The sequence below is a fragment of the Podarcis bocagei genome (genome assembly GCF_964188305.1).
Source record: "Podarcis bocagei genome assembly, chromosome: 15".
NCBI lineage: Eukaryota > Metazoa > Chordata > Lepidosauria > Squamata > Lacertidae > Podarcis > Podarcis bocagei.
Genome location: NC_138141.1, coordinates 8,180,772 through 8,203,112, shown reverse-complemented (window position 1 = coordinate 8,203,112; position 22,341 = coordinate 8,180,772). Strand labels below are relative to the sequence as shown.

At 48.4% G+C, this 22,341-nt stretch overlaps 3 protein-coding genes across 5 annotated transcripts in view; all 3 read right to left on the bottom strand.

The window, feature by feature from the left end:
* SLC18A1 (solute carrier family 18 member A1) overlaps positions 1–22,341 on the bottom strand; it is a 90,034-nt gene that overhangs the window by 28,394 nt on the left and 39,299 nt on the right. Inside the window, exons 1-2 of one of the 3 annotated variants that reach the window (XM_081171705.1) lie at positions 9,393–9,836; positions 917–1,110 (exon numbers count right to left, since the gene is read on the bottom strand). In XM_081171705.1, coding sequence (XP_081027831.1) covers positions 917–1,055 — 139 coding nt within the window. In that variant the 5' untranslated portion in view covers positions 1,056–1,110; positions 9,393–9,836. Of the gene's footprint in view, positions 1–916; positions 1,111–4,437; positions 5,088–9,392; positions 9,837–22,341 lie in introns of those variants that run through there. The other 2 variants (XM_081171704.1, XM_081171703.1) reach the window with 2 other exon arrangements.
* LOC308574084 (leucine-rich repeat-containing protein 26-like) lies at positions 12,842–16,812 on the bottom strand. Its single transcript, XM_081171543.1, has 2 exons — positions 15,184–16,812; positions 12,842–14,155 (listed from the first exon to the last, which is right to left on the bottom strand). The coding sequence occupies exons 1-2, from the start codon at positions 15,857–15,859 to the stop codon at positions 13,884–13,886; spliced, it is 948 nt and encodes a 315-aa protein (XP_081027669.1). The 5' UTR covers positions 15,860–16,812; the 3' UTR covers positions 12,842–13,883.
* The window catches only part of LOC308574125 (uncharacterized protein), a 47,632-nt gene continuing 42,300 nt past the window's right edge, over positions 17,010–22,341 (bottom strand). The window contains exons 28-32 of the mRNA XM_081171595.1: positions 22,152–22,276; positions 21,517–21,735; positions 20,390–20,494; positions 18,445–18,534; positions 17,010–17,239 (exon numbers count right to left, since the gene is read on the bottom strand). Of these exons, the coding sequence (XP_081027721.1) occupies positions 17,088–17,239; positions 18,445–18,534; positions 20,390–20,494; positions 21,517–21,735; positions 22,152–22,276 (691 nt within the window). The 3' untranslated portion in view covers positions 17,010–17,087. The remainder of the gene's footprint in view (positions 17,240–18,444; positions 18,535–20,389; positions 20,495–21,516; positions 21,736–22,151; positions 22,277–22,341) is intronic.

Sequence of the window (22,341 nt, the reverse complement as noted above, 5' to 3'; positions counted from 1 at the left end):
CAGAGCAGCCGGATAAGAAGACAGGCATGAAGCAAGCTCCTCCTACAGAGACGTCCCATTCAACCCTTCTCTTGGTCCTATCAACATCAGAAACATGGTTGGTGGTGACCCGAGAGAGAGCCTTTCTTGTGGCTGCTCTCATATTGCAGAATTCCCTCCCAAGAGAGACAAGGTGGGCTCTCTCTTTGTTATTCTCCCATTGGCAAGCTAATACCTTTCTATGCAGGCCTCTGAAAACTAAGGTGCAGGGAGTGCTAATGACCAGGCTCGCTGCCAGGGCAAGCTGTATTTTAACGGTGATTCTAATCTGTGTTTGGATGTATTTTAACTCTTGTTGTTAACTAGTTTGTTTCTATTACTTTGTATTTTATAATGTTGTTTTTAATTGTTGTAAGCTTCCTTGAATCAAAACTTATGAGAAAGTCTCAATATAACAACAATAACAACAATAATTGCAATATAATATAATAACCAGAGGACTGTTTGATAGGAAGCAGACATGCTGCTATTGTGACTCTAAGGGATGGGTGGGGGACCACATTCACCTCCCAGTGAGGATCAGCAATAAAACTGGTTTGCAAAGCTAAGCAGGGTACGGTGTGGTTTCAAATGGAATGAGGACCGCTTATTGAGATTCCTGCGTTGCAGGGGTTGGACTAGATGACCCTCAGGGTCCCTTCCAACTCTATGATTCTAGGCAACCACTCAAGGGTCACTTGCCAGAGATAAAAGTGGGAAATTTAAATGGTGCCATCCAACTGACTGCAGGAATGGAGCCAAGTGAGCTCAATGGCCGTATTATGGGAGGGAGATTACCGGAGGAGGTCAGCGGCAAGATGCTGGCCTGGATCCAGCCCTGTCTGTCAGCATTAACACAGCTCAGAGGAGAGAGAAGACAAAGCAATGTGCCACCTACCCACAACTGTCAGCAGCATGTTGTCAACCAGCAGGGCAACAAATACAACCAGCAGCACTAACTTCCGGGATTCCCTCCCCTCCTTTAACCAGCTCCGCGGGGCACAATCCATTGGCAACCTTGGGGAAAGCAGCGCCATCAGCTTTGAGGTGCACTTCTTCGCCTGCTTCTCGGGGCTCTCAGTCCCCAGGTAGCTGTAAGAGGGGGGAAATGTTGCAAAACCTCTATCCAAACGCTTCGGCTTCGGAAGACCAACCAGGAGTATAAGTTTCCAGTGCTCAAAAAGCACTTGCTGTATAATGGGTTTCCATGCTCATATTTATTCATCTTTCAATTTGGGGTGGCTTATTTGCAAATATAAAGTAAAGGGACCCCTGACCATTAGGTCCAGTTGCGAACGACTCTGGGGTTGCCGCGCTCATCTCGCTTTATTGGCCAACGGAGCCGGCGTACAGCTTCCAGGTCATGTGGCCAGCATGACTAAGCCACTTCTGGCGAATCAGAGCAGCGCACGGAAACACCGTTTACCTTCCCGCCAGAACAGTACCTATTTATTTACTTGCACTTTGACGTGCTTTCAAACTGCTAGGTTGGCAGGAGCAGGGATCGAGCAACGGGAGCTCACCCCGTTGCGGGGATTCGAACTGCTGACCTTCTGATCGGCAAGTCCTAGGCTCTGTGGTTTAACCCACAGTGCCACCAGCATCCCATTTGCAAATATAAGAGTCCATAAAAAGAGTGTCGGACTAAGTCGCATTGATTTCAAAGCGTAAATGCTAGGAAACCTTTTTCAGCCTGAGGACCACATTTCCTCCTGAGCTAGCTTCTGGGGTAAAAATGGGTGGAGCAATGGAAGCGAACGTTATCTTCATGCAGTAGACTGGTTTCTACACACACACACACACACACACACACACACACACACACTTTGCATGCAGAGAGTCCCATTCTGCATCCAGGCTAGCAAGAAGCCTTATCAGAGGAAACTTGCCAGCCAGGCAAAAATGTCAAGGAAGGTGTATAGCAGGGTCAGTGTGGGGGCATGGCCTTCAGAGAGGGGTGTGTAGCCTGGGGAAAGGACCAGACATAAAGGACTGGAGGGCTACCTTCAAAGTTTCAAGGTGTTTATTGGCTCCAGACTCAAGACAAAGCTAAACTCTACTTTCTACTACATACAATTCTCCTGGTCTTCGATAGATGTACAGATAGATCTGCTAACACTACCGACATGCTAGCTAACGCTGCTGTATGAAACCCACACCTTCTTTCCCCGACTCTCACAGATTCAGAGTCAGACCATGACACACAAAGAGGGCAGCCTCAGGACATGATGAAAGAGACTATTACACCCATCTCTCTACGCACAGACATATCCCTTGAACTAACGGGAGGGGAATGGCTCAGGAAGTCATGCACTCAACCTCGCTGGCGTTGCTATGGCAACCCAGTGCACCTGGCACCCTTGCCTCAGAGCCTCCAGACGTGGGGGATGTGCTCCTCAAGATATGAGACCAAGCACTGTGCAGTTTAACCCATTGTTCACATTGCACCAACAAGGCTGCAATCCAGGCGTAGGCAGCTCTTTTGCCACCATACGGTGGATGGGCAATTGGGACTGCGGGCCAGAGGATGTGGCAGTCAGTAGCTGGTGATGGGTGGAACCTGGGCTCATTCACACATACATTCACTGGGAAGATGGGCCCAGGGAGAGAACTAAAAGGCAGAACCAAGTTGTGTGAATGTTTTCATGGGCAGAATGCCCCCCCCCTTCCCAGTACTTTTCCATCCAAGGGGCATTGAATTGTCTGTTGAAGTGGGGGAGGAAAATATAATCAAGGAAATGGCTGTGATGGCTGTTGAGAAAGAAAGCCCAGACAGAAAAAGAAAAATGGCACTTGCGGTAGTAGACATGGGGAAACAAAACCAGACAAAGGTATTGTCTGTTGGGGAGTGGGTGTATACCCCAAAGCCCTGCTTTAGCTGAAAGCTTTTTGAGAGTAATTGGTTGCAGTGCTACTCTCCATAGCAAACTAGTGGATTTTAAAAATCTGTTTATCTGTTTTTTCTATCTTTCTCGACAGGTAGGTAGATGTTTTATATATTTTTACATTAAAATGGAAAATCAAGCTTAGAACAAAATAATCACAGAATACAGGCATGAAAGCAGGGGCAAGGGGGGGCAGAGACATCAGTAATACATTTCAGACTTATAATAGCATAGAAATTATAACAAGTCTATAAAAGTTAAAAGACCATTAACATGGATATCCTTTATTTTCCAAGGTGATGAGCTGCATTCCCAGTGAACTTTTGTTTGTAAAGTTGTGCATATATTCCTATTTCATTGTATTATCCACAGCAATTTTTCATGTTTAGAGTATCCTCCTTTTTGGCTTCATCAATCAACACAGCAGAACTTTTTAATATCCAAACACCAGCTATTTTTATCCCCCGTTCAATTTATCTGTCAAAGATACCCACCTATTGCTTCAAACTGATTACAATCTTATGAAAAGACTTCTGGGGGGCAAAACCTCATTGCTTTATTTCATATTTTAAAAAATAACAATGAGTGGATATTTATTATTGCTGCTTTGTCCTGGTAGCCTTCATTGCAACATGGGATGCTTTCAGACTCATTTTTGGACAGTTGCTATTTTGCTGTTAGGGTTCAGTTGCACACCAGAAAATTCAGGTTGCAAAATTAAAGTTGATTTGGCACTGTTGTGCAACAAACCCACTTTCACATGTACGCATAAATCAGACTTTTGTAGTAAGGAAAGTGACAGGAAGATGTATGGAAAAGTGTGGGATAATAATTGTTTGATATGGCATCAGATAGCCTCCCGCACAAACAAATCAGAATAAATGCTCGATAAATAGCCATTATCATAAAATATGCTCACAGATTTTGTGCAAATAAATGCTCAATAAACAGGTTGTCTAGAAGTGACTCTGAAATCTCTTTAGCACCTAGCAGAGTCAAATGTACAGTAATTAAATCTGTACAATTCCTCCTGAACTCCATCATAAAGACTCTAATAAACTGTAGCCTCTGGGGCTTTAACATATTCTACTTTTTCCTCCCGCTTCACCTTGTTTTGATTAACATTGAGTGCGAAGAAGAGTCCAGGAGAACTCATAGCCTTGCCTGATATTTCTGTGACATTTTGGTATTCCCTTTAAAGGTTATTTCCTATTGTATCTTTTAGGTTCTTTTTCTAATGGAGCAGCGCATCTAAGCTACCTGTATCTTTTTAAAAAAATGAAAACAGTGTTCCGGTTTAAGGAACCATATGATTATCCAAATAGCATGTAACTTTCTAGTCATTTTATGTCAAGAGGTCCTTCTCACTGAATTCAGTGGGCTTAATCACTAGTAATCAAGCTTCAGATTACAGTCTAAATCATCTGCCTGTCTGTCTTTCCTGCTATCAAAGATAGGATTTGAAACTCTAGTTCCCTGCATCCGTCTCCAACTTGTTGCCCAGAAGTAAAAAATGGAGAGTCCTTTTTCTTACCATTGCCGAGTGCATCACAGTCCACTCCTCTCCATGGTGCTGATGGTGGCACAGTGCTTTGAAAGTGTCCTTCCTGGTAAATTTATTAAAGCCTTTTATCTGGGGAGGATATGAGGATCCCTTGTCCAGGAAGATGCAAATGGAAGTTCAAATATGCTCCTTTCAATCTGTCAGCTGCGTTTGCGTCAGAGGCAGGGGAACAGGGTGTGGACTGGAAAGGGCTGCAGAGATTATCTGCTGTTCTGAGGCACCTGAAATCCACAGCTCTTTTTTTTAATTATCAGGATTTATCTCTTAGACGCATGTGCTCTGTTGTCACAGCCCAATGAAGGTGAACAATGCAGGCCCCTTCTCCATGTGATAAAAGGTTGTTGCTCACCTTCAATGGACTCCATCACTTTTCCCAATACAGGCTTCCTCCTCTAGGTCTCCCATCAGAATATTCCCAGCAAGATCACTGAACTGAAGGGAGCTGGGAGGTATTCCAACCTATCCCCTTTTTTTCTGAGACACCAGCTCAAACCCACTTCTGACAGAGAAGCCCATATACTGGAAGATGGCAATATCCAAGCAACAATGTGGCCCAGAAAAAGTGCCATTTAGGGCCAAAAAGGAGAGTCCTAAAGTCTTCAAGTCCAGCTCAACAGCACACATAGACACATCACCTCTAAGGATGGGAGAATTGGTGTTCTTAGTTTCTCTCAGTTTCTCATTTTTCTATCTTACTTTGTATTATTTATAAAGTCCTCGTGGAAATTCACCAGCAGTTTAGCGCAAATTTCTCCTAATATATACATTGCATTGTTTCAGAAAGTGAAGATTGATGGGTTTGCCTTTAAATGCAAACAACCAAACTTCTCCCCTATCTCCAATGTGACCTCTCTCACCCATGTACTCAGGGCCAGTCCTACCATTAGGCAAAGTGATGTGATTGTCTCAGGCAGTCGATGCAAGAGGGTAGCAGCAGCCCCTGGGTGTTCCTTCTGGCCAGTGGCATTGGAAGGGGGTGCGGGAGGTGCAGTCTGCCCCGGGTGTCATCAGTGAGGGGGGTGACAAAATAGCCAACCAGCTGGGAGGCGGGGACACCACTTCCCCAGTGCCAGCACTCAGCTCTGAGCGCACTGTGCACCTGCTTCCCGGCACTACCATCCTGAACTGGAGCCAGCTGGCACTGGCTTGGGGAGCTGGGTGGGGGGCAAAGCCTGACTCCATCCCACTGGAGATGTGGGGCAGGGGTGAACTTGGAAGCAGAACCTTCTGCAGGAAAACACAACATGCACAAACAGGCGCCCTGCAGCAGCGAGTGTCTTTCAAAACACAAACAAAACCACCAAGCCAGGTGACTTTCGTTTATGCCATGTCCCCACACCAAGCAGCCTTGCAAGGCTCGGATCTGGGGAGGGGGCTGTCAGAAGGGCTCAACAGCCTCTGCTTGGAGCTGGGGTTGCTCCAGTGGTGGGGGGGGGGGTGGCTGCATGATGCCTTTGTTCTCTGCCACCTGCCCCGCCCCCTCCCATCCCAGGCGTGCTGTAGTCATGCTCTGCCACTGCTTCTGGCCACAGCCCTTTGTTGGAGGACAGAGTTTTGGATGGTGCACGGCCTGTCCTGACCCACTGAAATTAATGAACAATCATTTCCATTGATTTCAATGGCACTACTCTGAGTAAAACTTAGTTGAATACCACTCATGATGCTGCTCATTACTAGTTAAGTAGCACACACAAAAAACACTCGGTTCTGGTGAAACACTGTCATTTTCCCACACTTAGATCACAGCACCAACAGTTGATGTCACATTTTCTCCAGTGAGAAATATTACTTTCTGAGAGTTTTGAAAATGCAATATCCCCACAGTGAGAATGCAATATCCTGCAGTGCGGTGAAGAAAGAGATGTGCCCACAGTGCAAAAAATGATAGACAAATATGTATACATATTGCATAGTGAATTAATGGTTGCCAAAGGACCCAAGTCTCTACTCTTCTGAAGGAATAAACAAATAGCAACATTTATCTTGTGCAAGAATTGTCTGTGTGAACCATAACAAGGGCAGTAGCCTGTAACTGTTATCTCCCACTGCAGCCTTTATTACTCAAATATTGGATTAGATACCAATCACAACTGGATGATAAGCCTCCGGAGAACAAACAACCTACTATAATTGGAGCAGCTTCTGAAAACACTGTACTTTGAAGGCTGCATTCTATCTGCCATTGTGAAGGGCTGAGTTGGGGTGAATTAAGTAAAGCAGGTAGGATCATTTGCAAAATAGGGGTGCACTAAAAGTATTGTATTGTTTGGTAGTGTATAGAAGCTGGATTTCTCTCCTTGAGAAGCCTGCATGGTGGGTGAATTCAAGGGCATTGTGGAGAGGAAATAAGACCAAATTCACTGTTTGCATCATTAAAGTTTCTTTCTGTATGCTTTGGTGGATATGGTTACATCAATCTTGTAAGTCAATATTACTGTTACCTTACAAAATTACAAAATTACACTGTGTGTTTTGTACTTATGCTGGTTTTTTATGTTGCTGCCAAAAATGGTAATAAATAAAGTGTTTTGTGGAGGGGGGAACAGGCATCCAATGACGTCGTAGCTCAAGACTTCCTGGCACACATGCGCTTGGACATGGAAGCTCTTCAGATAAATCTATGCTGCCTTAATAACATTCACATACAGAACATGTAGCTCAAGCTAGAATTGGGTGTGCCCTTTAGTGTCATGTGTCAAAGCACTTGCCAAAGAAGTCAGAAACTATATTGGGGTCAATAGCACATATCACAAAAACTGTTCCTTCAAATTCTTCACCCTGTTCCCAAGCAGTGGGGGAATTTCACTCAATATTCTCCAGGGAGTATCGCATGTGAAGGGCATATCTTTAGCAAACAATATTGGGGCCAATAGGACACATTCCTACTCTCTGCTGCGTGGATGGGGTATCGGTGTGGCCAGGGTCCAGAACGATGGGAGTTGTAGTCCAACAACATCAGGTGAGTCACATGTTCCCCATCCCTTTTCTACGAGATTCAGAACCTTTCAATGGTTGCAGTTGAAACTGGAGGAGAGCAAAAAACCAAACACATTTTTCCAAAATCTTCACCCTGTTCCCAAGCAGGTTGTTGTTGTTGTTGTTGTTGTTGTTGTTGTTGTTGTTGTTGTTGTTGTAGTTGTAGTAGTAGTAGTAGTAGTAGTAGCAGCAGCAGCAGCAATATCATTTATATCCCAACCATCTGGGAAGCTTTTAATGTTTAATAGGTTATTGTATTTTAGTGTTTTGTTGGAAGCTGCCCAGAGTGGCTGGGGCAACCCAGCCAGATGGGTGGGGTATAAATAAATTATTATTATTATTATTATTATTATTATTATTATTATTATTATTATTATTATTATTATTATTATTATTATTATTATCAGGAATTGCACTCAATGTTCTCCAGAGGAGACAAAGATTCTTGCATGGGAAGGGCTCCTCTTTAGCAAATGTAGTACACCGCAGAGTGGAATTCACTCTGGTCAGTGACTGAAACAAATTGATGGAGTCACTGATTGATTGATTGATTCAGCAGAGTGGAGCTAGCACACTGCACATGCTCAGGAGCACTGCCAAGCTCTATGATAAGATATGATATGTATATATATTCAGGTCCAGGGTTTAGATCCCAGGCGCTCCCCGTGGAGCTCTGGCTGAAAACAGATCCCCCTTCTCCCCTCCCGCCTCCGCTCAGCACCCTGGCCAGCTCCTTCTCCCTCCCGCTACTTCCGGGTTCTCCCCGCCGGCTCGCGGGAGGGGCGGGGCCGGAGAAGGAGGGAGGGCAGAGCCCGGCGAGGAGCGCCTATGTGAGCGCCTGCGCAGTAGCGCTGCGGGCCATTCGAGGGACGGTGAACGGAGTCGTGTCCGAGCTCAGTGAGTAGCGGCGCCGGGAGGCAGGTGGGGAGAAGGGAGGGGGAACCGGTGCCTTCCGGCTATGATCTCGTAAAGAGATGTGTGCATTTATGGAATTTTTAATTGCACATTAGTATCCAATTATGAATAATAAGGTAATGGTAAAGGAGCCCTGGACGGATTAAGTCCAGTTAAAGGCGACCATGGGGTGCGGCGCTCATCTCACTTCAGGCGATTCCATTTTTTTACAAAAAGAAGTTGTATTGATTTCAAGAAGGAAGGAAGGGGCTGTTGCAGAAAACTCAGCTTTCTTGCCACCTCCGGCCCCTTAAAATAAAACTTTCTCATCGTGGGTTGGGGGGTAAGGGGCTTGGCTTGAACTGCTTCTATGCCCCTTCCCAAGATTAGCAGAATAGCAAGGGGAAGTCGTAAGCATTTTCTTAATTTACAGACGGGGTACAGGTTGCAGAATTTTACTTACCATACACAGATTTTATTTTTTTTCAAGTGGCACAGTAAGAACCCAACCTTGACTCTTGAAGGGCAGACTAGTCAAGAAAGGCTGCCCACAAATGTACAGATTTCGTATGTTGCTGCCATTGTTCCTTTCTGGGCTTCCAGCCTTCGAAATACAGTGGTACCTCAGGTTAAGTACTTAATTTGTTCCCGAGGTCTGTTCTTAACCTGAAACTGTTCTTAACCTGAAGCACCACTTTAGCTAAAGGGGCTCCTGCTGCCGCTGCGCCGCCGGAGCACGATTTCTGTTCTTATCATGAAGCAAAGTTCTTAACCTGAGGTAATATTTCTGAGTTAGCGGAGTCTGTAAACTGAAGCGTATGTAACCTGAGGTACCACTGTAGAACCAACCATTTCTTTCTGTCCTCGGCAGGATCCAGCTGTGCAGAATCTCACCACTAGCCGGCAACTGTGGCAACCCTAAGCCACCTCCCTCTCCATCCGGCTGCGCAGAGTGATGATTGGTTTGCCTTTCTTACGAAGCCCTTTCTCAACCCCCATCAAGCTGTAGAGTGTTGATTGGCAGGCCTTTGTGGCAGTCAGCAAACCACACATACCTTCTTGCGCAGAGCACTGTTTCGACTTCTTCCCAGACATCCAGTTTATTTCGCTTTAAAAAGGCGCTGAACACAGGAAGTTGCCTCCCTCTACTGGTCCGTCTAGCTCAGTATTATGAGCTCTCCCGGGTTTCAGGCCAGGAATCTTTCTCACAGCCCTGCCTGGAGATGCCAGTGAAAGTTGAACCTGGGACATCCTGCAGGCAAAGCAGAGGCTATTCCACTGAGAGCCCTTCCAATGGAATGAACCTTAACTGGATAAACATACTGTATACCTGAAGCTTGGGGTGGGGGTAGATCAAAAGCAAGTTCAAAAACCAGCACTTCATTCAGGGCCTGGCACATGCTCCAAAGGAAAAGTAAAGGTTGGAGGATCAGAGAATTGGAATGGGCCCAAAGGACAATGTAGTCCAACCCTCTGCAGTGCAGAGACTGCAGGGTGAAAACACACTGGCCCTCCTTTTAAGGGCTGCATTCTCTGTTTTGTGTCTGCAGAGCAATTATTACTCTGCTCACTAAATTATTGACTATGGCCAGTGAATACCCACTCTGCATAACTGTTCAACACACACACAAAACATAAATTCTGTTCTTGGGTCCATGAGATGCAGCAGTGACACAGCCCTTGCTTGCTTCCCACGTGGGATGTACCTGCACACCTTTTTACAAGTGGGCTTTTATTTTTAGGTTTTCCTTATCCACATTTACCTTTTGCCCCACTCTTTCCAGGCACTGATCTGTGCTTTAACACACCGTGTCTGAGCATGGTTTCTGCTTTGTTTTGACCTGAGCTTTCCCCACAAAACCCCGCTCTTTAAATCTGGATCAGAGCAAATGTCAATTCAGTTTTTACTCAGATTGCTGTTTGCTTTACGATTGAGCTTTAAAGAGCGAGTTTTTGCTGGGAAAGCTCCCGAGCAAAAAAAGGGAGGGGGCATGGAGCTTTAAATCACAGACCGTTCTTGGAAAGAGTGGGACAAAAGGTCGTGTGTATAAGCCCTTATATTGCACAGATGGACTTCGGAAAGTAAGGAACTGAAGTGCCTTCTGAACTGTGACTGTCTGGAAAGAGAAATGTTTGTGTGTTAGGGTTAACTGGCTGCCAGCTAATGTAGCCAAACCAGTGCAACAGGGCGACTGCCTTCGTACAGGGCTGCCTGCCAAACCCTACTGTCTGCTGTCCACATTCGTTTCTGACTCACCTCTAGTCGTCACACCCAACTTGCTGCAACTTTAAGTCTCTGTTTCCCCAAGGATAGCTCGGGGAGTGCCTGACACTTCCTAATGTCGGCATTCAAAGTTTCTGAAACCTCAGGGAGAATGCCGGAATATGGCAAACTGAAGTTTTTCATCCAGAAGGCTCAGAGTCAGGTGACTGGAGGTGGGATGATGAGTGGTCTGAGGAGAAGAGGGAGAAGACTGGAAGGAGGAGGGGTTGGAAGCTGAAGGGTGAACAGGGTTTAGTAAGCAGGAAGTGAGCAGTCCAGAATCAGAGGCTGGAGAGGAGGCAGGCCAAGATGCATGGCGAGGCAGACTGCTGAAGAAGCCAGGGAATTTCCCCTTCCTGCTGGGACCAGCTCCACACCCTGAAGAGGTCAGAGCAGAGAGGGGCTGTGTGCAAGCAGTTTGTGACTGCTTGGGAAAGACCCTGGAGAGGAGGAGCCTTAGGAAGTTCTGGGAAGGCAAGGACCTCCTCGCAACTGCTTTGTTGGAGCAAGACATACTGGGAAGAGTTGCTGGGACCACTAGGCCTGTGCCGTTTCGGTTTCTCGAATAAGGAGTTAACTTCACTGACACCGTGCTTTTCTTTGATAGCTGACCTAATGCTTGACTCTAGCTCCTGACAGCTACTGCTTTTAAAACGGCAACCCTAAGAACACCACCTGTCCCACGGCATGTGCTGGAGTGGTGTCAAGGTCGAATTGCAGCAGCTGCAGGTGGTGTGAAGCAGAGATGGGAACCTGCAAAGGAGTTTGTAGCCATGACCCGACAGTTGCATGCAGCTGAAGGACTAAGCAGGAGGCAGAAACAGGGAGCGGGTGAGATAGGTGTCCGGAAGGCAGATGGCAGGGACTAGAAACCTGGAAGTGTAGCTTTTTGCCACAAGGGTGCCCCTAGTTTGAATGGTGAGGCCAAATTTAGCTTGCTTTGCCTGAAAGGAAGTGAGGTGGCATCTTATCCTACCCTGCTGCATTCTGACCGCAGCAGATGGCTCAGACAGAGGAAGTGCTGTGGGGCCTGGGAGTAATACACAGCAGGAAGTGAAGCAGGACTGGCTATCTGGGCCACAGTGTCCCTGTCCTGGTTTCAGCTGCTATATACAAGACTTCTGCTGCACGGATGCTGTTGGCTGGCCTACTGACAGCACCTCTGAGCATGTGCAGAGCAAAGTGGACCGTGTTTTATTACTTTAAAACTTATCACATGGGAACACCCCTTCCTCAATAAATTGACAATTAATTTCAGGGAAATAGCAAGAATGCACCACTTTTCCTGGCTCTGGGAAACATGGGAGCCTGTCGTTTCCCAGGGTCAGATTATTTCCCCATGTAGCTCAGCATTGCTTACTCTGCCTGGCAGTGACGTTTCTCAGTAGGAAGCAAATTTCCTTTTGCATCACCAGCTTTAGACGCACCTCTTTTCTAGCAACCAGTGAATAAAGTGAACTTCCACCCCAAGCAGTAGAATTCTAGGCAACTGTGCAGCAGACAGGTGGGAATGTGTGCGGAAGAGTAAGATTCAGTCTCTGGTTACCCATTTGGGGGAGCAGCCTTGCGTGGGCCCAGCTGCAGGCTGAAAGGGGTCAGCAGGTTTCCAACCTCCAGAATGAAAAGGCAGTCATTTTGAAGTCACCATGGGAGGCATCCAGTAGCCACCTCTGTCTCTACCACCAGACTAGGCACAGCATCGACCCACATCCCCATCTAAGGAGCTGAATTGGCACCACATACATGCCTGCCACATCAATCCTCTCCCCTCTATGTTTGTTCAGACCCTAAAGCTCTCCTAAGTGCAACAGAAACTTGTGCAGAGGTGTGTGCTGGCTCAGGCCTCGCTGTATCCTTCCCATCCTGAGAAGCCAGCCCACCCAACCAGCCATCTCCGAGTCACAGATTTGGGTGTGCCACAGGATTGGTTGCTGGTCTCTGTGTTTGAACCCTACCTTTTGCTATAGGCTTGCAGTTATTGGGCGAGTCACTTCCTCAGGGGCTTATGTGGCATCATCTCAGAACACTTGCTGTGCCACGCAAAGAGGACAAGTGCCAAGGAAGTTTCTTAAACTGAAGAGAAATCAGGTCTCAGATGAAGGAGTCGGCCCAGCAGCTGATAGCTTTATAGCATGGATAGGCAAACTAAGGTCAAGGGGCTGGATCCGGCCCAATCGCCTTCTAAATCTGGCCTACGGATGGTCCGGGAATCTGTGTCCTTTTACATGAGTAGAATGTGTCCTTTTATTTAAAATGCATCTCTGGGTTATTTGTGGGGCATAGCAATTCATGTGTTTTTTTTCCCTTTCAAAATATAGTCCGGCCCCCCACAAGGTCTGAGGGGCAGTGGACCAGCCCCCTGCTGAAAAAGTTTGCTGACCCCTGCTTTAGAGCGCTAGCTGGAAGCTGATTGGCTCCCCCTGACCTCTGCTGTGCTAGCGGCTGCAAAACACACTCTAGCCAGTGATGGTGCTGACACGCAGCAGAGCAGAAGTAGGGTGCTCAGCACTGCCTCTGCCCACAGCTGCAGGTGTCAACACTGCTCCACCCAGTCGCATTTCTATTGGCAAGAACATGAAAAGAGCCCTGCAGGATCAGGCCAGTGGGGACCCATTTTATCCAGAATCCGTTCTCACCTTGGAAAACCCACAAGCAGGACCTGAGCACACGGGCCTTCTCTCTTCTTGTGGTTTCCACCACCTGGTATTCAGAAGCATTTAGTGCCTCCCAACTGTGGAGGCAGAGCTTAGCCACCACGGCTCGTAGCCACCAATAGCCATGAATTTGTCCTAACCCTCTTTGAAAGCCATCTAGGTTGGTGGTCATCACTGCCTCCCAATGGAAGCGAGTTCCACAGTTTAGCTCTGTGCTGCACGAAGAAAAACTGTCTTTTGTCTGTCCTGAATCTTCCCACATTCAGCTTCATTTCTCTGTGCTGGCTATAATTTCACAAACTTCTAGCATGTCACCTTTGACTCAAGGCCGGCTTGTGATCTTGGAACTGAGCTGGTGGGGGTCACTTCTTCCAGGGTCAAAGGGTGGGGTAGGAGGAAAGGTCCAGAAGCCACTTGCTGCCACTTCACTGCAAACCTGCCTCCTGCTTTCTAGCTGCACACCCACACTCTTACCCAAGGCTTTCTCACGTTCCCATCCAGGTAAACCCCTCAATACCACCAACAAACCAGGAGTAACAGTGACCCACATTGCAGGGCCACAGCGTAACTACACCATAGAGACTGAGGGGGAGCCATCAAAACAGTGGCAGTTTGGAGGTGCAGCTTGGCTAGCGAGGACCGCGCTCTGCACGCCTTGCCAGGGCTCCTGGCTGGATGGACGACACCTTGAGGATCTTTGCTTGGGCCACCGCTAGCGAGCCGAAGAGGATGCAGATGCAGATGCTGGTTAAGAAGGTGGACGGGCCAATGAGCAGGAAGAAAACATAATCTTTTATGTTCAGCCAGGGCTCCCGGCAGTGAGCAAAGGACTCGTTCCCAATGGCAGCGATGGGATGTTGGGTGAGCTGTGTGGGGCGTTTGCAAGAGACAGAGTCCACCTCTGGAAAAGGGAGAGACAGAGACTCAGGGCAAGGCTGTGGTTATTGCAGCAGTTGGGGATGTTGGACCAGAGGATTGCTAACCAACAAGCACAAACCGGTTTAAGCTCTTAAGCTGCCTGACAAAGGAATTAACGTGGATTGCTTGGAGGTTGCTTCTGCTAGGACCATTTAGGGAGACCAAGGCACCTGCTGTTCTAAAGTTAGCCAGAAAACAGCAGTTCCATGTGGTGCATAACTTCCATAAAAATCCATCAATATGTCTTCTACATGATTAATTCCCAAACCGGAGATAGTTGTGACCCCCCCTCCCCCCAGGTGTCTGGCCGGGAAGGAATCTAATTTAGAAATAAAGATAGTATCCAATGTTAGTCCTACTCAGAGGAGACCCGCTGAAACTAATGTACATGGCTAACTTAGGTTCATTTGTTCCAATGGGTCTGCTTTGAACTTTGTTGGATACAACCCTAAATGAACAAACAGATGGTTAGTCATTTCTAAAGGAGCTGATGGTGCTATAATAAAAGCCAGTTGCGTCCAGCTGCCCTGCTTCACCCACCACACACCATGTATTCTTTTTGGCAAGCTGCTTGAGAAACTGTGTTCACAGACTTGTATTGCTGGAACTTTGAAGGGCAGTGGAGATAACTGATAATAAAAATTTCAACCACTTTGAGGTTTTCTACAGTCAAGCAGTACAGTCAACTCTTATCTTACATGAAGGTTACATTTCAGGGATAGTGTATAAATCCAAAATTGTGTAAAGTCAAAACACGAGTGCTGGTGGAAGCTGGTGGAATTGTCAACATCATTTTTCCCCCCAGACACCCGTTTTTTAAAAAAAAATATTTAATTTTTTTTTTTTGCCAAGCGTATAAAGCTAAATGTGCACAAGTTAAATGTGCCTAAGTTGTGGGTCTACTGTTTATAAATTTCATGAAATAAAACAATAAATAAAGGTGATCGTTGTTGTTAAAGCCACCAGCTACAGGTGAGCTTTCCAACCCCTTCCCTGTTGAGTCCTGCTCACCTGGGACTTTCTCCACGTTGTCAGTGAGCCACTGGTAGAGGGGCTGGATGGCGCAGGTGCACCCCCAGGGGTTGTTGTGCAGCCTGAGGAAGTGCAAGGAAGGCAGGTGGCTGAAGAGGTCGGGCGAGAGTGAGACAAGTGCATTGCCCTGCAGAAACAGAGACTCGAGGTGGGGCAAGGACCTGAGCAGCTCTGGCTCCAGCGTCAAGAGCTTGTTGTTCCCCAGGTTCAGCATCCTCAGCCTCGGGACGGGGAGGAAAGTCTTGGGCTGCAGGACAATCAGGTAGTTCCCACTCAGGTCCAGTTCCCGCAGCTCACTAAGGCCAGCTAGGGCCTGGGGGTGGATGACCCCGAGGATGTTGCTCCGAAGGCTCAGGTGGCGCAGGGCGCTGCCCTGGACGACAAAGGTGCGGTTCTGGAGGGTAGCAATGCGGTTGTAGTCCAGCAGGACAGTGGTGGCATTGGCGGGAAGGTCCTCCGGCACCCAGCGCAGCTTGTGTTCCATGCAGTTGATTTCCCCAGAGGCACAGCTGCAAACAGCTGGGCAGGCAGAGCAGCTGGGGGATGGGTAGAGGAGGAGGAGGAGGAGGGTGAAAGTGGCAAAGGTCTGAAGGCAACTGCAGCGGGTAAGGCTAGAGCCTGAGGGGAGGACCTGGCTTCTACCACACCAAGCCATGGAGCCTCCTCTTCATGCCCACCCTGACTCCTGGGCCACGATTCACAGCTTGTGCCCAAAACCTCCCAACCCACCAGCCTCTCCCTGCAAAAGGAGGGCAATTCTCGGGCTCCCCTTCTTAGCAACTGCCCTTGCTCCAGCAGAGTCCTTCTGCCCAGCTATTAACTTGGCTGCTCTTCTGGGTGCAGCTGATGATGGGTGGAGCTTTCACTCTTCCTTAGCAAATATTTTAACAGGGCAGCCTCGCCTGCCAAGGGGCAAAGCCACAGCTTCCTCCTTGGCCCAGCCTGTCTCCTCCAAAAGAGCCACACCAGGCTGCCCTGGGATAGCCAGCTCCCAGCTTTGCCTGGCATCACCCCTCAGCTCCTGCTCTCAGGCTGCCCTGGCACATCATGCCAGGCAAGTTAACTGGTTTACTTATTAGTGTGCTTCACCCTGCCCTTCCTCCAAGGAGCTGCTCAGAGCGGCATTTCAGGCTCGCAGCAAGAAGCCTGTAAGGTAAGGTCAGCCTTGAAACACAAGGCATAGTTATAGCTGAGGGGATTCACACCACAAGAGCTGGGTGACAGTCAGCTTGGATGGCTTCAGGAGAAGGACTAGGCAAATTTGAGGAGAAGCAGGAGGAATGATGCAACAACATGCTCACGAGGCTGGAACCGGGATTCCCAAGGGCCTTGCCTACGCTTGACTCCAGCTCCTGACAGAGAGGGACTTGGCTGTTTGCTGCAGGGGACAGGACGATGGAGGAAGTGGATGAAAACTCTGATAAAGCAGCTTTTGTTCCGCCATAAGGCGGGCCAGCTACTGGCCCATTTCCAGTTGCACAAGGGGTGCCCCATGGACTGCAGGTGCCAACAGCCATGGGGGGAGGGGGTGCTTCTGAATAGCCATTGCTGGAAGCCAAAGGAAAAGAGAGTTGCTCTTCCATGCAGGTCCTGTTGGTGGGTTTCCCATTGAGGCGTGTGGCTGGCCAACCGAAGTGGAAAGGTGTCACAACTCCCTCCCTCTACAAATGGGACACCCAAATTTGCCACTTTGCCCTGAGCCCCTGATGCTGCCCATCCATCCATCCAGCCAAGCTCCCAATGGAAACAGGAACACTCGGGATGCAAGCCTCAAGAAGATAGGAGGGGACGAACCCCCCCCAAACCTTTTATTGGCCCCTTCCCTCCTTCTTTCTTTCTTTCCTTCCTTCCTTCCTTCCTTCCTCCAGGATGCGGAAACAGCATCATGGGTATTTGGCATCATAGATGATTTTGGAGGAGTTTCCCCGGTCCCTTTCGTCTTCTGCGGTGAGGTTGAGGGAGTGCAGCACTTTGTACTGGACCATGGTGATGAGGGCCAGCTCCTCAGGATCTAGGCCGCTCATCAGGGTCACGTCTGGGGGTAGAGGAAAAGAGAGCACACTGGGTGGCTGGTTCCATACCTGCCGACTTCTCCAAGCCCAGGCCAACCTGAAGAGGGGGGAGGGTCCTGTGCTGGACCCCTTCCTGCCAGCGCAAAGCTGTCAGCTGAAGAAGCATTTCAGCTACCCAAAGAGGGCTCCTTGCTGGGAGAGGCAGCATAGGGGAAGTACCATCTCTGCTGAAGACCTTCCTCTTCCAACAAGACTTTCAGTTTGAGACTTTTTCCAGTCTGCCTCTGCACTGGAAGGATTTTAAAATGTTTTGAAAGGTTTTTGGTAATGTTTTGTTACTCGCTGCCACCCTGGCCATCTTTGGGAGGAAAGGCAGGATATGTTAAACATAGAACTAAAGAGGAGGGGCGTGGCAGGGGCAGGAGGTGGAGCTGCTGATACAAAGCACAATCCTAACTTTTAGGGCTGGTGCTCTGGAAAAAAGGAAGCAGCCAGCAACCAGTCAGACGGAACTAGCAAGGAACTAGCCCACGAGCCCCATCAACAGGTAAGTGGCAAAGAGCTTCGCAGTTTAAGGAACTGGGCAGCCGGTGTATGGATCTAGTGTCACTGGACTTGTGCTGTACTAGTGGCCACAAGACACAGCCTGGCCACCTGTAGTGTCCCCCACCCACCCAAATAAGAGGTACCGGCTGCCAGGGGCCCCTGAGTGCTTCACCCTCTCCACATCACCAGGCCCAAATTCAACAACACTTAACATTGCATCCATTGGGATCCTACTGTAAACAACAGGCCATGGACCTCTGCTCAGCTTGCCAGCACAGCCAGTAAAGTGTACAAATACACAAATCAAATAAATGAAGAAGAATGAAGCCTGGTAAGGCCAGTTTTCAGTGGCTCAGGCAGGTTTAGCAAAATACCTCTCCATATGCAAAGAAGCCAAGGTCTGGCAAGCAGCTCTGCTTCAGTGGGGAGCTTGGGCTTTGCAATGTTTATTTTTATTTTGTTTACCTTGCAGAAAGATTGAGGTCCTGCAAAGTGGCTTGTAAGGATATGCAGGACTATTTACGCCATGCCATGCCAAGGAATAACACACCAGGGATATTGCTTTAAGAAAGAAAGCTGTTATCCTTGGAAATCTAAGCCCAGAGACTGAGGACCCAGAGAATGCGGAGGGTTTGCCCATGTGCTCCCAACCCAACTCACGGGACAGGGGCTCTTTGCTTACCAGTACAGGCAGGCAGGCAGAGAGAGCAATTGCTCCAGGTTGTCATTTGCTGGCAGTCCTCCACACACGTCTGCACCGGGACACCACAGACTGCAACAAGAAAGGCCCCTTAGTTATTTGTCTCAGGCAAAACCTCAGACTCACCGCCTCCTCTTCCTACTCAGCAGGATGTAACTATGCAAATGCCTATGCTACCACCAGTGTAAACTGGTTTAAGTCAACTTCTCCCCCCCCCCCACACACACTGCAAAACCCATACTCTGTGCAAAGGAAGGATGGCAGAACCAGGAAATGGTGGGGTCAGTACACATGGTAGGAGGACTGGACAGTGCCAGACTCCGGTGAAAACACCCTCCAAGGGCTAGGGAAGGGGCTGGCCCACAGCTCTGGAATGCCTCTCCCACCCCCAAGCATCTCAGCCTGTGGCTTTCCACCATTGCTGAAGTAACAGAGCCAAGCCCCAGATGTACAGGGCTGAAGGCTGGGTCAGAAAGTTCCATTCTCAAGAAGATCTAAGGACTGGCTAGCATCACACACCAGGCGCAAGAGAGTCCACTGAAGTCATTCATTGTTAACCGAAGGAGCGAATTTGCTTCCTGAATAAGTTATCTAAGAAATGCAATTGCTGCTGCCTCAAAAATGCAAGTCTGTAGAATTAAGAGCCTCGGACGTGAGATCTCCAGGCTGATAGTAGATTAAGACTGATGGACATTTGTTGGGGATTGAAACCGGGAAAGGGGATGGGGTGGGGTTTGGGGATCCAAAGGGTATAATTATAACCCGTCTTTTTTCTTTTTATTCTGTTTTGTCATTAATATGAAAAGTGGGGAATTTGTGGAAGGGAATTTGGGACGACTTTAGGGAAAGGATTTAAGAATGAGCACTGATGTATAAATTTTGGCGTTGTAAAATTGGTTTTTTAAATTGAACTAAATATAAAAAAGGTTAAAAAATTGGGGATAAGAACTTGCTGAATTAACAATTTGAATTGGAATATAAGAAGGGGAGGTGTGGGGAAGTCAGGGAAATATGTTACAGAAAATAAGGATCGTAAACTGTATATGTTTTCTTTTTTTCTTTTTTGTTTTTTCTTAATGGAAAATTCTCAATAAATATCTATTTAAAAAAACAAAACAAAAATGCAAGTCTGTATTTCCACCCACCCCACTTAGACCTTCCTCTACCCCTGTTTCTCCATGACTCAGTGAAGACATATTGCCCCCCTCCCATTTTGCAGGGCCCAGCATAGCATCAGGCTAACATTCTGATGGCACCGTTCTCAAGAGGAAAAGAAAGCAGACCAGGATAGGAAGGGGCCGGGGGGGGGGGAGACCGAGCAAACAATCCAGAAGAAGGGGGAAGAAATTTGTCACCTCCAGTGTGAGAGGGCAGATCATGTTTAACAGCACCATACTAACCATGTCTACTCAGAAATGAGTCCTGTTGAATTCAACGGAACGTACTCTCAGGTAAGCAGGGATTGGATTGCAGCTATGCCACGTCAAAAGGAAAGCATAGGAACCTGTTCCATCAGGAAAGTAAACAGACTTCTCTGTGCCCGCTGTCCCCACCCGCCTCTGCAACAAGCAGGTTTCTGTCACTGGGGTTGCCCAGGACAGCTGGCAGGAACAGGATGTCCTGCTGGTATGTATGACTAAGATCTGCTCTCTCTCTCTCTCTCTCTCTCTCTCTCTCTCTCTCTCACACACACACACACACACACACACACACACACACACACACACTGCTGCTAGGGTGAACCACATTCATCCAGGTTTGGTGCTCAGCAACTGAGCAGGTACTTGTGCACTCCTAAGTGGCCACAGCCTGCCAGCCATGCTATGTAACCCACTGGAATGTTGGCACAGGCTACAAAAAATGAGTTTCTTGAGCCACTGCTGCTCCCCAAGAGAGGCTCTGTGACAACGACTGCCGGCTCCCTCACCTTTCTCAGCCGTTGTCTGGAATTGGCCGCTGCAGTCGCAGGCAGGTCGTGGTGGGGCTGCCGAGGCCCTATGACAGGAGGGGCCGCTGAAGCCCTCTGCACAGACTGAAAGGAAACAGAGCAAATGAGTGCAGCAGGGCTCAGGCATGAGAGGGAAGGGCATGGTGGCCCCAGAAGCAGCTGACATCATACAGCTCTCTCCTCTAAGCAACCACGTTTCTGGGGCTTCGCGACATAACACACAGCATTAAAAGCCAGCAGGATGTTCTCATCAAACACCTGACTTGAGCAACTGTAGCTGCTGTTATTTCAACTTGGCTCTCAGGCAAGCCAATGAGGGCAGAGAAAGAAGGCCGAGATGGACAGTGGCTTCGCCTTTTAGGCTGGCCTACTGACTGCAGCTGGCTTGACACTTTCCCCCCATTGCTTTTCTGCTGTTCTTTCACATCAGCATGATGCACAGAAGTCCAGCAGATGAGGTTCTTCCTTTAATCAACAGGGCAAGCTACACCAGTTTCATGTCTTGCACATGGAAGCAGCTCTCGACAAAGGGCTGTCCATACCTGGGCTTAATGCAACCCATGCAGCTCTCCTGTTTGGATTTTCAAAGCACAAGGAATCTCTCGATTTAGGGGGGAGCTGTTGGAGGAGAGCCCCCATGTGGATGAGGGGGGAAAAAGTAGGCGTGAGTGGTTCACGATCTGCATTAACCCCAGTTTGGACAGGCCCTAAGGCCTTTGCATTGCAGATCTGGATGACCTGGTGCATGTGCTCCTCACCAGAGCAGCCAGGATGCAGGTATGTTGCAGATCACTGGGGGTGGCACTCTGCCCCTGGGCAGGCAGTGCTGACTCCAAGGTAAATCATGGTTCAGAATTACATCTTGGTGATGCCTTTCTCTCACAAGGACATAAGAAGAGCCCTGCTGATCTGGGCAAGATCTAGTCCAGCATCCCTGCTGCTCACAGGGGCTTGAGAGATCCTTCTGAAAGCCCCCAAGGAGACCTCCTTCTCCCTGGAGAGAAGTGCACTGCCACTACACCTGGAAGCAAGGAGGAACCACCACGTCCTTCAGGCAGAAGACACGAAGAGGGTTCTCTTCCCGTCCCTACGCAAGACCCACTTACTGGTCCACCTGTAAAGCGTTGAATCTGGCTTGGCGACAATGCTGTCTGTGGAGCTTATCAGATAGAAGCCGGTCCCTGTTTGGAGGACGGCGGCACACACGCTGTGCTCCATCAGGCACTCCTGCTTCGCTTGCTCCAGGCTCTCAGCGGAGGGGTACAGCACGGACGGCTCTCCTGCCACGCCGTGGCCAGGTTGCTCATCAAACCATTCTGTGGCTGCTGGGAAGGGAAACATGGTGTGGCCAGCTTAGCTAATGCTCCACAATTAAAACCACCAACAGAGCCTGTTTACATGACATGTTGTAAAATTATTTATTTGCGGATGCATTCGAATGCTGCTTTTTGTCCCCAAAACAACCCCCAAAAGTGACTCACATAAAAGCACAGTGAAAGAGCAGAGCAGAAGAAAAGACCATCATAACCAACAAGTAAAAATAACAGCCAGACTCCAGGGTCTCAGGTAGTTTTCAAAAAGGGCATGTGCATGGCCAGGGGCCTGGTTTCAGCATTCAGAAAGAGCGATGGGGATTATGTGCTCCCTCCTCAGGGAAGGAGGGTTGGGTTGGTTGTAAGAAGCTTTGGGTTGCCCTGGGCAAAATAAAGCAGCTCACAAATTCAACAAATAAACAAATTACCTTCACTACATTTGCACAGGAAGGGCTTCTCCTCCTTGCAGCTGGCATCGCTGAGAAGCCCCGTTGATGAGTCAAACCACACACAGTCTTTCAGGCCCCCATCAGCCATATCATCCTTCAGGTACCTTTCCCCCCACACAAAAGCAAAAGGAAGAGGGTTGTTTGTGCTCCAGGGCTCAGGTGGGGGGGG